Genomic DNA, 16536 nt, shown 5'->3' with positions numbered 1-16536 from the left:
ACTGGCTGAGAGGAAGTGACTCCATTCCGTACCTCATGTCTATTCAGTAAGATCCCAGACATCAGTTCCCAGTGTTTTGGGCAAGCCTTCCAACTGTGCTAATTCGTTGCGCTATTTGGAGCCGGGCAGTTGCGAGGTCTGGCTGCAACTTCAGGCATTGGGGATTGGCATAAGAAATACTGGGCTAGATAACTACGTAACTTGTGATGTACACACCTTGGTTCTCCATGGCATTCCCTACTGGGGCACAGAAGAATTTGGAATTCTCTCTGTGAATGGACTCGTGGGCATGGAGTCAAACTGGCTTCAGTAGACCTTCTGACACTTAATATTTTCCTGCAAGGATTGTAACCTTGCCACCGGAGGGGTAGTTGGCTGGTGTAGTATAGTCTGGGCTGTGTACTGCTCCACTGCCAGCCCTTTGAATGACCAGTTCATTTTACCCTAGCACATCTTACAGCATGCACAGTGTAAGAAGTAACAGTGTCTGCACTCAAAATGCTCCAGTTGTGTGACATGTAGTTTTAAGACCTAAAATATGGACAATGAACCAACTATTTGCTATAAGCAGTATACCATACTTATTTTTTTTTAATTTATGCTTGGGATGTGGGTGTCACTGGCAAGTCCGACATTTATTGGCAATCCCTAATTGCCCTGAAGGTGGTGGTGGAGCCTTACTCTTGAACCACTGCAGTCCGTGTGGTATTGGAGCAGTCTGATGTAGCTGAGTGGCTTTCTAGGCCATTTCAGAAGGCAGTTAAGAGTCAACCACGTTGATGTAGGACTGAAATCATATATAGGCCAGATTGTACAAGGACGGCAGGTTTCCTTCCCGAAGGGACTAGTGAACTAGTTGGATTTTTACGACAATCCGACAGCTTCATGCTCACTTTTACTGATTTCTGCTCTTTATTTTCAGAATTTTAAATCTGATTTAAATTCTCAAAGGCCATGGTGGGATTTGAACTCTCATTCCTTAGATTATTAATCCAGATTACTAGACCAATAACATATCCACTATGCTTTTAGATAGTATTTATTTGTTTCCCTCCTCTCCTGAAGAAAAGAAAGAACTTGCATTTAAATACCACCTTTCACAACCTCGGGACATCCAAAGCGCTTTATATTCAATTAAGTACTTTTAAAAGAAATCGGCGGCAGTTGCTGGTGTATGGCACCTAAGATAGCGAGAGAGCTCCACTTCATGGCTAAATGGCTGTTCTTCATGTGAGATCCTGGACAGTACATGTCAGCAGGCTGTTCACCCTGGAAGCATCATAGGTGGCACTGTCCTATTCCAAATTCACCATCCACATGCTGCTTCTTACATAGAAACATAGAAAATAGGAGCAGTAAGTAGGCCATTCGGCCCCTCGAGCCTGCATCACCATTCAATATGATCAGGGCTGATCCTCTATCTCAACACCATATTCCCGCTTTTTCTCCATACCCCTTAATGTCTTTTGTTTCTAGAAATCTATCTATCTCCCTCTTAAATATATTCATCCCATATCCTGAGACTGTGACCCCTTGTTCTCGACTTTCCAGCCAGGGGAAACATCCTCCCCTGCATCCAGTCTGTCCAACCCAGTCCAAATTTTATACGTTTCAATGAGATCCCCTCTCATTCTTCTAAACTCTAGTGAATAAAAGGCCTAATCAACCCAATTTCTCCTCATACGACAGTCCTGCCATCCCAGGAATCAGTCAGGTGAACCTTCGCTGCACTTCCTCTATGGCAAGTATATCCTTTCTTAGGTAAGAACATAAGAAATAGGAACAGGAGTAGGCCATACGGCCCCTCGAGCCTGCTCCGCCATTCAATAAGATCATGGCTGATCTGATCATGGATTCAGCTCCACTCCCCCGCCCACTCCCCATAACCCCTTATCGTTTATGAATCTGTCTATTTCTGCCTTAAATTTATTCAATGTCCCAGCTTCCACAGCTCTCTGAGGCAGCAAATTCCACAGATTTACAACCATCTGAGAGAAGAAATTCCTCCTCATCTCTGTTTTAAATGGGCAGCCCCTTATTCTAAGATCCTGCCCTCTAGTTCTAGTCTCCCCCATCAATGGAAACTTCCTCTCTACATCCACCTTGTCAAGCCCCCGATAATCTTATACGTTTCGATAAGATCATATCTCATTCTTCTGAATTCCAATGAGTAGAGGGCCTAACCTACTGTACCTTTCCTCATAAGTCAACCCCCTCATCCCCGGAATCAACCTAGTGAACCTTCTCTGAACTGCCTCCAAAGTAAGTATATCCTTTCGTAAATATGGAAACCAAAACTGCATGCAGTATTCCAGGTGTGGCCTCACCAATACCCTGTATAACTGTAGCAATACTTCCCTGCTTTCATACTCCATTCCCTTTGCAATAAAGGCCAAGATACCATTGGCCTTCCTGATCACTTGCTGTACCTGTAAACTATCCTTTTGTGTTTCATGCACAAGTACTCCCAGGTCGCGCTGTACTGCGGCACTTTGCAATCTTTCTCCATTAAATAACAACTTGCTCTTTGATTTTTTCTGCCAAAGTGCATGACCTCACACTTTCTGACATTATACTCCATCTGCCAAATTTTTGCCCCCTCGCTTAGCCTAATCTATGTCCTTTTGCAGATTTTTTGTGTCCTCACACATCGCTAGGGAGGCCAAAACTGCACACAATACTTCAGGTGCGGTCTCACCAAGGCCCTGTATAACTGTAGTAAGAAATCCTTGCTCCTGTACTCAAATCCTCTTGCAATGCAGGCCAACATACCATTTGCCTTCCTAACTGCTTGCTGTACCTGCATATTTGCTTTCAATGACTGGTGTATAAGGACACCCAGGTCCCTCTGTACATCGACACTTCTCAAGCCATCACGATTGAAATAATACTTTGTCCTTATGTTTTTCCTACCAAAGTGGATAACTTCACATTTATCCACATTATACTGCATCTGCCATGTGTTTGCCCACTTACTCAACCTATCTAAATCGCCTTGCAGGGTCTTTGCATCCTCCTCACAACTCACAATCCCAGCTAGTTTTGGATCATCAGAAAACTTGGAAATATTACATTTGGTTCCCTCATCCAAATCATTTATATATTATATTGTGAATAGCTGGGGCCCCAAGCACTGATCCCTGTGGTACCCCCACTAGTCACTGCCCGCCACCCTGAAAAAGACCTGTTTATTCCTATTCTCTGTTTCCTGTCAGTTAACCAATTTTCAATCCATGCCAATACATTACCTCCAATCCTAGGTGCTTTAATTTTGCACACTAACCTCTTATGTGGGATTTTATCAAAGGCCTTCTGAAAATCCAAATACACTACATCTACTGGTTCTCCCTTATCTATTCTATCAGTTACAGCCTCAAAAAACTCCAGTAGGTTTGTCAAACATGATTTTCCTTTCATAAATCCATGTTGACTTTGTTTAATCCCGTTGATATTATCTAAGTGTGCCGTTCTCTCATCCTTTATAATAGACTACAGCATTTTCCCTACTACTGATGTCAGGCTAACCGGTCTGTAGTTCCCCATTTTCTCTCTCCCTCCTTTTTTAAATAGTGGGGTTACATTTGCCACCCTCCAATCTGCAGGAACTGATCAATAATCTATAGAATTTTGGAAGATGACAACCAATGCATCTACTATTTCCATGGCTACCTCTTTTAGGACTCTGGGATGCAGATCATCAGGCCCTGGGGATTTATCTGCCTTCAGCTCCATTAGTTTCTCCAGCACTATTTTCTTACGAATTACAATTTCCTTTAATTCCTCTTGCTCATTAGACCTTTGATTCCCTAGCATTTCTGGGACCTTATTTGTGTCCTCTTCCATGAAGACAGAACCGAAGTATTTATTAAATTGTTTTGCCATTTCCTTGTTCCCCATTACAAATTCTCCCATTTCTGTCTGTGTAAAGGACCTACATTTGTCTTCATTAATCTTTTTCTTTTTACGTACTTGTAGAAACTTTTGCAGTCGGTTTTTATGTTCCTTGCAAGTTTACTCTCATTCTATTTTTCCCCTCTTAATTGCTTGGTCCTTTTTTGCTGAATTCTAAACTGCTCCTAATCCTCAGGCTTGCTACTTATTCTGGCAACTTTGTATAACTTCTCTTTGGATCTAATACTATCCTTAATTTCTTTTGTTAGCCATGGTTGGGCCACTTTTCCTTTTGTGTTTTTACACCAGAAAGGAATGTATAACTGTTGCAATTCATGCATTCATTCCTTAAATATTAGCCATTGCCTATCCATCGTCATGCTTTTTAATGAATCTTCCCAATCTATCATAGCCAATTAATTCCTCATACCTTCATAGTTTCCTTTGTTTAGATTTAGGACCCTAGTTTCGGATTGGACTACTTCGCTTTCCATCTTAATAAAGAATTCAATCATGTTATGGTCACTCTTCCCGAAAGGACCTCGCACAACAAGACTGTTAATTAACCCCTTCTCAATATCCAAACTAGGATACCCAATCTAGGATAGCCTGTTCCCAAGTAGGCTTCTCAACATACTGGTCTAAAAAAACATCTCGTACACACTCCAGGAATTCATCTGCCACAGTATTATTACTAATTTGGTTTGGCCAGTCTATATATGGATTAAAGTCACCTACGATTACTGTAGTACTCTTGCTACATGCATCTCTAATTTCCTGTTTGATGCTGTTCCCTACACTACCACTACTGTTTGGAGGCCTATAGACAACTCCCACCAATGTTTTCTGCCCCTTGGTGCTCCTTAGCTCCACTCAGTCTGATTCGACATCTTGATTTTCTGAGCCAATATCCTTTCTCACTATTGCTCTAATTTTATCCTTCATTAACAACGCCACACCGTCCCCTCTTCCTTTTTGCCTGTCCTTCCTAAATATCAAATATCCTTGGGCATTCAGTTCCCAACCCTGGTCACCCTGCAACCATGTCTCCATAATTGCAACTATATCGTATCTGTTTACATCTATTTGCGCTGTTAATTCGTCTGCCTTATTACAGATACAATGCTTTTAAATTTGTCTTTTTAACATTATTAGACATCTTGTGAGTGTGGTCACTGGACAGCAATCATAGCCTGTGTTTTATCCTCTCCCTAGGTCAGGGAGGCTGAAGCTAACTGTGGGAGTCATCCTGCTGCCTCAATAAAGACCAGCAACGAACTGAGACTTGGCTGGGGGCACAATGAGGTTTATCGGGGGAGCCTGAGGGGAACACTGGACGTGGAGGCTGGGAAATTCCTTGGATCTGCTCCTGATTCACCGGAAACGTGGCGAAAACATCCGCCAAAGTTATTCTGATAAAGCGGGAGCAGATTCAAGGAATTTCCAGCTACTATGCACTTCATATTAAAACCCAAATGTCTAAGTGGGCAGAATTAAAATTGTAGTATTCTGGGTTACCAGATAAATCTCCACTAACATCAATTATGCAAAAATACTCTTAGTTAGCAAGAGGGTGTGTGCATGGAACATAAATCTACAAAAGGTGAGGGGGGGAGGGGGGGTTGGGGCTCAGCAAAACGTATTTGGGAACCTCTGAGCGAACTAAACATAGACCAACGGTTGAACCTAGGTTTCAGCTGTGGCTCTGGGGTAGCACTCTCACCTCAGTCAAAAGGTCGTGGCATCAAATCCCACTCCAGAGAATTGGACACAGAATCTAGGCTGACACTCAGTGCAGTAATGAGGGAGCTGCACTGTCAGAGGTGCTGTCTTTTGGATGAGATGTTAAACCGAGGCACCTTTGGTGGACATAAAAGATCCCATGGTCATTTCCCTCAACCGACGGCAATTATTCTTACTGTCCGCAAATTGGCTGCCGCATTTCTTACATTACAACAGTGACGACACTTCAAAAGTATTTAACTGGCTGTAAAGCTCTTTGGGATGTCCTGAGGTTGTGAAAGATGCTATATAAATGAAAATCCTTTCTTTATTTAGGTGCATTTGTACTATCACAGCTAACTGCATTTGCCCAGGGAAGGTCAATAAGTTACGAGGAGCTCTGATGCTCCCTCCAGTCATACCTCGCAGCATGGTCTGCTGCTGTTTCGCAGTGCAGATCAACCGGCTGATGCCTTCAATCACTTGGCTCTTCGATTCCAATTCTTTGTCTTTTGTCTTCTTAGGCAAAAACATCACTATAATAAAGATTATATATATTTATATTAGCCAAACTCAAAAATATTGATCCGGAATTTGCAGCCAGCAACGAAGCGAAGGCGTTCGATGCTGGTCCCGAAGTACGCTCCACACAAGGATCTTGCGATACCTGTGTCGGGAATTTCGGGTTTTCCGACGCTCAATTCAAATCAGTGAAGTATAGTGGGGATCCCCTTGTGCGAACTGCTGTGATGTCAACAAGCTGTCTGAGCAGCCAATCAAAATGCAGAATTTTCAAAGACAGTGAACAAGGAAGTGAGTGAGCTCTTAAAATTCTAACTTTTTATAAATGTTAGAGAGAGCAAAACAAAGCTTGGGGCTCTCACATCGGGAAAAGGCCTACACAAAATTAAAATTTGTTTTTCCTTAACAATTGTTTGGCCGAGGAGTCTAAAACCAGGGCTCTCAGTCTCAGAATAAGGGATCGGCCATTTAGGACTGAGATGAGGAGAAACTTCTTCACTCAGAGGGTGGTGAATTCTGTACCCCAAAGGGCTGTGGAGGCTCAGTCTTTGAGTATATTCAAGACAGAGATCGATAGATTTTTGGATATTAAGGGAATCAAGGGATATGGGGACAGTGCAGGAAAGTGGAGTTGAGGTAGAAGATCAACCATGATCTTATTGAATGGCGGAGTAGTCTCGAGGGGCCGAATGGCCTACTCCTGCTCCTAATTCTTAAGTTCTTCTGTTTAGCAGTAATAACAATGTTAAAACCCCCATTACACCTAATCCCTTTGGGTCTAACTTTTAGTGGGGAACTTAACAGCATAATTACTGTGGAGGAGCCAAAGTTTTCATCAGTTTCCTTGGCTTGGCTGATCACACAGATTACTGGCTTTTTGGAGGGGGCGGGGTTGCGAGCACACGGGGCACAGTGCAGCCAGTTTCCGAACTGAGAATGACAGACCGGAACTTCAGGTTCTGCGCATGCGCCGAATCCTGAAGTTTCAGTCAGTTTCAAAGGCGGAATGACGGCAAACGCTGCCAGTTCACAGTCATCCCAACCGCAAATTGCAGGCCATTAAAATCCGGTACGCAGCACTCATCCATTAGACGTCAAATTATCACACCGACTATCCAAAAAAAACAATATTGGGGTGCAAGGTGAAAGGAAAGGAATCAGTGCGTGCTATTTTTTCTGAACGGGCCCTTCGCAGAGGGCAGGAGCTGGGGATTTACAAGCAGCTGCAAATCTACAGAAATTTCTATCACCAATTAGTGTTTATTTGACCAATTACTGGGCCGACTTAGGCCACTTTCCCACTGGGACTACCTGGACTGTGGCCTTAAAAGGTTAAACACAGGTTTATCTTAGTAACTAAACAGGTCTAATCTCAGCAACTAAAGCTCACAAGTGTGATGCACACCATCCACAGGCAATACCACAGGAGATCAGACAATTGAATTAAAGTCCTGCTATGTGCAGTCTCTTACCCTTTTTGTTCTTCTCCTTTGTCACCACCGTCATGGACATTGTTGGCAGGGTTGTAATTTCCCCGCCGTTGGGCAGCCTGCTGACCTGAAGGGAGCGGAAAGTACACTTGAGCGTGTTCTTGGCCGTGGCGTCCTTCTTCTCTGGGTCTTTCTTCTTGTCAGCCAGTTGCTGTGCAATCCAGTAGTCGACCTGCAGTCCCATTAGCTCTCCGCCATGGCCAAGGCTCAGTGAACTGACAAGAGGGATGCATTGTGAAATTACTGAGCCTGCCGAAATATTTCTCCAGTGCTCACAAAAGCCCTATCATTTAACACTGGAACTCTGGACTATATTGTTGAGTCAAAGGAACTATTAAGCAGGCTCCACGTGCTTACATGTGGGAATATGCAGTAAATTCATGAGAAATGGATTCACCCGTGTTTTGGGCTCTTGGTCTTTGCTACAGAATGTGTTCGGTGGAGACCAGGAACTTTCTCACAGGAAAGGAGAGAACTAAAGAAGAAATTAAAAGGACAAAAGGCCAACACTATTATCACACACCAGCTAACAACCATACAGGCCAAAGAGCAGGTCACATGGCTCTTCCGCTTTGCTGTGTGGTGCAGATCAGATACAGATAGGGGAAATAATTAGAAAACGGGGAAGGAGGAGAAAGAGAATATAAACTGTGCTCAAAAATTTATTACACTCAAAGCTCATTTTCTTATGGTAGTCTTTTGGTTAATATAGGTATTTAAATCACTGTGTACTAATATAAAGTAGTCAACTGTTTAACAAGGGGCTAACAACCCATTAATAAATGGATTACCAGCCAAGTTAAAACAGTACCCAGGGGAGTTTTACATGGACCATGTTAGCCTAAACAGTGTACCACCAGAGGAAATTAAATCCACTCAGATCTTATTGGAAATAAATGCTCATTACATAGGGAATCATTGTCTACCCACCCAATAAAAGACTGAAAACACATGGCTGTTCACTGTGAAATTAGATCTTCATGAGGCCCCATGACTTAGTAGTGGCTCAGCACTCTCGCCTGAGTCAGAAGATTGTGGGTTCAAGTCCCACTCCAGAGACATGAACACAAAATCTAGGCGGACACTCCAGTGCCAGTACTGAGGGAGCGTAGCACTGTCGGAGTTGCCGTCTTTCAGATGAGACACTATATTGAGGCCCTGTTTGCCCCCTCAGGTGGACATAAATGATCTCATGTCACATTTGTGAAGAGGAGCAGGGGAGTTCTCCCCGTTGTCATGGCCAATATTTATCGCTCAACCAAGATCACTTAAAAATGCATGATTTGGTCATTATGACATTGCTGTTTGTGGGACCTTGTTTCATCCAAATTGCCTGCCAATGACTGCATATTAAAAGCACTTAATTAACTATAAAAACACTTTAGGGCATAATGAGGTAGTGAAAGACGCTATATAAATGCATTATAGACCGGTCAGCCTGACATCGGTAGTGGGTAAAATGATGGAATCAATTATTAAGGATGTCATAGCAGTGCATTTGGAAAGAGGTGACATGATAGGTCCAAGTCAGCATGGATTTGTGAAAGGGAAATCATGCTTGACAAATCTTCTGGAATTTTTTGAGGATGTTTCCAGTAGAGTGGATAAGGGAGAACCAGTTGATGTGGTATATTTGGACTTTCAGAAGGCGTTCGACAAGGTCCCACACAAGAGATTGATGTGCAAAGTTAGAGCACATGGGATTGGGGGTAGTGTACTGACATGGATTGAGAACTGGTTGTCAGACAGGAAGCAAAGAGTAGGAGTAAATGGGTACTTTTCAGAATGGCAGGCAGTGACTAGTGGGGTACCGCAAGGTTCTGTGCTGGGGCCCCAGCTGTTTACACTGTACATTAATGATTTAGATGAGGGGATTAAATGTAGTATCTCCAAATTTGCGGATGACACTAAGTTGGGTGGCAGTGTGAGCTGCGAGGAGGATGCTGTGAGGCTGCAGAGCGACTTGGATAGGTTAGGTGAGTGGGCAAATGCATGGCAGATGAAGTATAATGTGGATAAATGTGAGGTTATCCACTTTGGTGGTAAAAACAGAGAGACAGACTATTATCTGAATGGTGACAGATTAGGAAAAGGGGAGGTGCAAAGAGACCTGGGTGTCATGGTACATCATCATTGAAGGTTGGCATGCAGGTGCAGCAGGCGGTTAAGAAAGCAAATGGCATGTTGGCCTTCATAGCAAGGGGATTTGAGTACAGGGGCAGGGAGGTGTTGCTACAGTTGTACAGGGCATTGGTGAGGCCACACCTGGAGTATTGTGTACAGTTTTGGTCTCCTAACCTGAGGAAGGACATTCTTGCTATTGAGGGAGTGCAGCGAAGGTTCACCAGACTGATTCCCGGGATGGCGGGACTGACCTATCAAGAAAGACTGGATCAACTGGGCTTGTATTCACTGGAGTTCAGAAGAATGAGAGGGGACCTCATAGAAACATATAAAATTCTGACGGGGTTAGACAGGTTAGATGCAGGAAGAATGTTCCCAATGTTGGGGAAGTCCAGAACCAGGGGTCACAGTCTAAGGATAAGGGGTAAGCCATTTAGGACCGAGATGCGGAGGAACTTCTTCACCCAGAGAGTGGTGAACCTGTGGAATTCTCTACCACAGAAAGTTGTTGAGGCTAATTCACTAAATATATTCAAAAAGGAGTTAGATGAGGTCCTTACTGCTAGGGGGATCAAGGGGTATGGCGAGAAAGCAGGAATGGGGTACTGAAGTTGAATGTTCAGCCATGAACTCATTGAATGGCGGTGCAGGCTAGAAGGGCCGAATGGCCTACTCCTGCACCTATTTTCTATGTTTCTATGTTTCTATGTTTTTCTATGGAGGGGCACAGCCAAAATCATCAGGATTAAATCCATCTCTTACTAATCGATTGCACAGCATGTTCATCAGCCAGCTGCCTGGTCACATACAGTGCCACGTGCAATCAGTACAAGTCTGCTTCTAATGCTTACCTCGAGTACAGTCCACCCCCAACAGAGGGCGAAGAGGGTGGAGTAGGGGAAGCTTCTTTCATTGCTGGAGACAGTGTCGGAGGAGTGGAAGACAGGATATTGGAGCCTGAAGTGGCAGCATCATCTGAATCACCTGCAGGTAATGTAACTTTATTTAGCACTATTGAAACACTAGCTAAACATTTAAAACAAACATATTTAAGAAAAAACTTTCTGTAACTAGTGACACTATCAAATGCCATCTGGTACAGCACAAGCTTGATCAAGAGTAAAGTCCCTCTACATCAGCACATAAACATTTCCTATTGCTGACGGAGAACTGATTTGAACTTGGGAGGAAATCACCAACCTGATGTCGCTGAAGACTGTTCCAAAATCCCAACTTTCACAACCTGCAAGCATAGATGTTATAGATTCAGTACAATATATTATAAGCACATGAAACAGCCAGGATCAGCAGCTCCTGTTTACAGAGCACTACTTCTACTACCAGAACGTTTATGTATTGTAACCACATTCCCTCAGGATAATTCATACTGAAGATCCTGGCTTCTGTGCACAGTATGTGGAGTGAAGTAGCCATCCAACGACTGATATGTTAGACTCAGCCTTGCAGAATGGAGAGTACAGCTTCTCAGTCTCTGGATATTATAGAATCTCTATCCTTTTATGTTCCTGCTGATTATGTAGAGAATTCAAGTCAGCATTTGGTTATTGAAAGACAAATAAAACATAGAAACATAGAAAATAGGTGCAGGAGTAGGCCATTCGGCCCTTCAAGCCTGCACCACCATTCAATATGATCATGGCTGATCATGCAACTCCAGTATCCCATTCCTGCTTTCTCTCCAAACCCCTTGATCCCTTTAGCTGTAAGGGCCACATCTAACTCCCTCTTGAATATATCTAACGAATTGGCCTGAACAACTTTCTGTGGTAGAGAATTCCACAGGTTCACCACTCTCTGGGTGAAGAAGTTTCTCCACATCTCGGTCCTAAGGCTTACCCTTATCCTTAGACTGTGACCACTGGTTCTGGATTTCCCCAACATCGGGAACATTCTTCCTGCATCTAACCTGTCCAATCCCGTCAGAATTTTATATGTTTCTATGAGATCCCCTCTCATTCTTCTAAATTCCAGTGAATATAAGCCTAGTCGATCCAGTTTTTCTTCATGTCAGTCCTGTCATCCGGGAATCAGTCTGGTGAACCTTCGTTGCACTCCCTCAATAGCAAGAATGTCCTTCCTCAGATTAGGAGACCAAAACTGCATACAATACTCAAGGTGTGGTCTCACCAAGGCCCTGTACAACTGCGGTAAGACCTCCCTGCTCCTATACTCAAATCCCCTCGCGATGAAGGCCAGCATGCCATTTGCTTTCTTTACTACCTGCATGCCTACCTTCAATGACTGATGTACTATGAAACACAGGTCTCGTTGCACCTCCCCTTTTACTCATCTGTCACCATTCAGATAATAATCTGCCTTCCTGTTTTTGCCACTAAAGTGGATAACCTCACACTTATCCACATTATACTGCATCTGCCATGCTTTTGCCCACTCACCTAACCTGTCCATGACCCCCTGCAGCCTCTTAGCATCCTCCTCACAGCTCACACCGCCACCCAGCTTAGTGTCATCTGCAAACTTGGAGATATTACACTCAATTCCTTCGTCTAAATCATTAATGATAACAAATGATACAAAAGTTAATCGCTCAGATACTAACTGCATCTACCTTCTCCCAATTCAGGCGAACACCCATCAACACATTCCTTCCAACATATGTGCACATCCTCAACCTTCACTCCAAAAGACATCAATTCCTCAAACCCCTACATGCTGAAACACATACCTCCACAAACATGGGTACATGCACAGGAGCTTTCAAACTACCCTCCCAAGATTCACAGCCCCCCAATACAGTTCCCAACATTTACACTTGCTCAATACACCTCTCAAGATTCACACCCCCTCAATACACCTCCCAATATTTCACATTCTCTCAATACACTTCCCAGAACACATATCTTCAGGTCACCTGCCCACCACAAAGAGCCTCCAACCACAATCCTTATACCACCCTCAACTCCCCTCCGCAACACATACATATCCTTCAACAACAACTATAACTCTAATGCACTCATTCAACCATCCAATACACGCACACACCCTTTCAACTCCCACCCCCCTGGCAGACACGCACAATCTTCAATCCTCGCCTAAATTCATAACATATTCTCCCTCTTGCATCCGCATACATACAACTCACATTGATGTAGAACCTTTAGCTAGTAATACATAGCAAGGCTATTCTAGCGGGAAAGTGAATAAAAGGCACCCAACAGAAATTGAGAGAAGGTAATTAATAAGACAGAAGAACATAGTGTGGTTATAGCAGTATGATCTGAGGGGAGAAATATAGCAAAGCTGAGGGATTTAGGAATATATGACAACTAACAGTTATAGCATCAATGGTGCATTGCAAGGGGGAAGGTCAGGAGAGTGGAGTGTGGGCTTGAGCTAGTTGGATTCATATGGTGGAGCGAGGCCATGGAGACATTTGAAAATAAGGACAAGAATTTTGAATTCAATACACTAGGCAATGGCTAGTGATAGTCAGTGAGGATAGGTGAGAAGGAGGTAGGATGACAGTGATGGAGCTTTGGATGAGTTGGGGTTTGTGTAGGGTTGAGCTAGGAAGGCCAGTCAGAACGGTAGAGGTGCCAAAGACATGAATGTGGCTGCCTGCCGCAGTGTGGGTGAGGTAGGGATGGAGCTAGGTGATGTTTCAGAGGTGGAAATAAGCAGTCTTGGATGTGAGGGCTTGAAGCTCAGCTCGGGGATAAGTAAGTTGCCTGCCATTAGGTTCAGCTTAAGCAAACAGCTGGGTGGAAATATGGATTTAGAACCGATGGTGTGTAGTTTCTGCCGAGAACTAATTTGAATAGCTATCATCTGGAAAGTGTTTAAATGAAGCAAACCATGACATAACCATAGCTCAATGTGCTTTCTGACTACCTGTTGGGACAGAGGACATCCTGGACTCTAGGTTAGCGGTGAAGCTGAGAATCAATTGCACATATATATAACAACTGGCCCCCATGCTTATGAATAATGTTACTGAAAGGCAGCATGCAAATGAAGAGTTAATTAGAGGACCATGGATGAAGCCTTGGGGAATGCTGGAGTTGACCATGTGGGGTAAGAGAACCCACTCAAGGCTTCCTTTGTACAACAACAATTTGCATTTATACATCACCTTTAACAGTAAAACATCTCAAGTCACTTCACAGGAATGTTACAGGATTAATGTGGCACTGGGTCACATGGACATATTACAACAGGGCTGGTCACAGAAAAAGGTTTTAAGGAGTATTTTAAAGGAGGAGAGAGGTGGAGAGGTGGAGAGGTTTAGGGAGAGAATTTCAGAGCTTGGAACTTAGACAACTGAAGGCACAACCGCCAATGGTGGGGCAAAGGAAATCGGGAATGCTCAAAAGGCCATAATTCAAGGAATGCAGAGATCTCGGAAGGTTGTAGGGCTGGAGAAGATTACAGAGATAATGAAGTGCGAGGCCATGGGGATTTGAACACGAGTATGAGAAATTTAAATTTGAGGTGCTGCCAGACTGGGAGCCAATGGAAGTCAGAAACCACAGGGGTGATGGGTGAATGGGAAGGTAGGAATAGAACCATAAATGGACAGTGCCAAGGAGGCAAAGTGATGGAGGCGGGCAGAGTGCTTGACAGTATGAAAGGTCACAGACACACGAATAAGAAACACGACATACAAAAGTGAAATTACTTACTCCAATAAAGGGAATAAACTTCTGGCAGGAGTCTTCATCTGGGCTATAGATTTAAAAAAAAACATGAAATTAAATCTAATCCGTGAGCTCAGGTAAGAAGGCAAGCCAAGCGATGCAAATATTCACATGCAGTAACAAATCAACTTTTATCAAATATTTGTGATTGAATTTGCAATTATATGCAGTATCATTCTTCATGTCAGCTGTAAAGGTTTATGTATGGCACATTGTACTAGCAGAGGAGTATACAGTACAGTGTGGCCTCAGGCACAGCGCACTCCAGCCAAGATTATCTTCAAAACTATTTTAATGTGAAGACTTTTCAGACAATTTTGTGGTTTTACAGTGAAAAGATTTACCAGAATAGTAAGAGGGGATTTGACAGAGGTGTTCAAAATCATCAATGACTTTTTTTACATTAATAAGGAGAAACTATTTCCAGTGGCAGAAGGGTCAGTAACCAGAGGACACAGAATGAAGGTGATTGGCAAAAGAACCAGAGGTGACATGAGGAAACAATTTTTACACAATGAGTTATGATCTGGAATGCACTGCCTGAAAGGGTGGCAGAAGCTGATTCAATAGTAACTTTAAAAAGAGAATTGGATAAATACTTGAGGGGGAAAAAAAATTACAGGGCTATGGGGAAAGTGCAGGGGAATGGGACTAATTGGACAGCTCTATCAAAGAGATGGCACAGGCATGATGGGCCGAATGGCCTCCTTCTGCGCTGTATCATTCCATGAAACAGTTAAACTGTTTTATAAGCAGCTGCTTACGCTCAAATAATATCTTTCATTTGCAATTCAATATTCCTGAATGCACTGACTTCTTAAAAACAATTAAAAAATCAAACTGTGAAGCAAGCTGTGAGGATCCACATGGTGGTGCAGTGAATAATGGATCAGGAATTGCTCCTGCAATTCCCACATTCGATTCTTCGGTCTGTTACCGGAGACGGTAGCCCTACGGGTCAGAGTGTACATATTAAAGAAAGTGGTCAGGGAAAGTGTGTGAATATTAGTAGAGACGGTAACTATAGATGTCAATTATGTGAATAGTAAAGTTATAGGGGACAGAAAGACTTTGGTATAAATACTCAGAATATTACAGGAGACTAAAACCCTTGGGCAAGTAATTGCGTGATTACTGGGAATGTTACAGGACAGAGAGACCCTTGTGTGAGTACTGGAACTGTTACAGGACACAGGAACTCTTGGGTCAGTACTAGGAGTGTCTGTTAATCTTTATTTATGGGGTAAAACTGTTATATTGACGCATTCTGGTGACAGAGCAAATGGGATTCCCTTGGAGCATGGCTTGTTAACACTGGTGACAAGAGCTGGTGGTCCATTTTCAGAGCAATCAGTGGAGGCTTTGAACTTCATATCTATTTGATGTTTGTTTCTAAAGCTTAGATAGAATTCATATCAAGGTCCCTGCTGATGGATGGAGTATTTAAAATAAACTGCCAGGCTTCTTCAACTGTGCAACTAGTTGGGCAATTACTTTTGGCTACAGCTAATCAAAGGCAGGCCTGGTGTAAATGCTATCTGATGCGCCCAAACCTTAAAGGACAAATGTTCCATTTACTTTACACCTAGGGATGCTGGGAAACATCATGAGCTAATAAACACGTGTTTAAACTGTTGAAACTCTGAAGCACTGAAACAAAGTGTAAGTGTGCAGTTTTTAATTCCGTGTGTTAGGAGTGCCCATACTGAGCAATACTATATGGGTTGGAGCGACTACCCCATGAAGGGAGTCACCCAGGACCACTATTAAACATCCCTCTGCTGCTGGGTATAGAGTGGCATTGACATATTCTGGCAAAAGTTTGTCTGCTCTTTATAATTCAGTATGGTGACTTATAGAAGGGCAGAAAATATTAGGAAACATATCGTGCAGCATGTATAGTAATCAACGATATTGTATTGCTGCAATGTGGAGTGGCTGTGAACCTCAGACACGCGCAGTCTGCTACAACTCCTGATACAGGCAGATCAGTAGAAGTCCCTCACACACTTTCATGCCTCTGTACTGCAGTGACCAGGAGGGGGGGTGTCAGCACACTCCAAAAGCCCAATTAACAACACACTCGCATTGCAACCATCCGGTTCACT

At 43.2% G+C, this 16536-nt stretch overlaps 1 protein-coding gene across 8 annotated transcripts in view; it reads right to left on the bottom strand.

Moving 5' to 3' along the window:
* Positions 1-16536, bottom strand: part of pacs2 (phosphofurin acidic cluster sorting protein 2) — a 353460-nt gene that overhangs the window by 6175 nt on the left and 330749 nt on the right. For all 8 annotated transcript variants that reach the window (XM_070878838.1, XM_070878841.1, XM_070878842.1 and 5 more), the window contains 5 exons: positions 14414-14456; positions 10950-10992; positions 10601-10733; positions 7608-7840; positions 6036-6149 (listed from right to left, as the gene is read on the bottom strand). In XM_070878838.1, coding sequence (XP_070734939.1) covers positions 6036-6149; positions 7608-7840; positions 10601-10733; positions 10950-10992; positions 14414-14456 — 566 coding nt within the window. The remainder of the gene's footprint in view (positions 1-6035; positions 6150-7607; positions 7841-10600; positions 10734-10949; positions 10993-14413; positions 14457-16536) is intronic.

The sequence above is a fragment of the Pristiophorus japonicus genome, chromosome 4 (genome assembly GCF_044704955.1).
Source record: "Pristiophorus japonicus isolate sPriJap1 chromosome 4, sPriJap1.hap1, whole genome shotgun sequence".
Taxonomy (NCBI): domain Eukaryota; kingdom Metazoa; phylum Chordata; class Chondrichthyes; family Pristiophoridae; genus Pristiophorus; species Pristiophorus japonicus.
The sequence above is the reverse complement of the archived record's forward strand: the minus strand, read 5'-3'. Positions and strand labels throughout refer to the sequence as shown.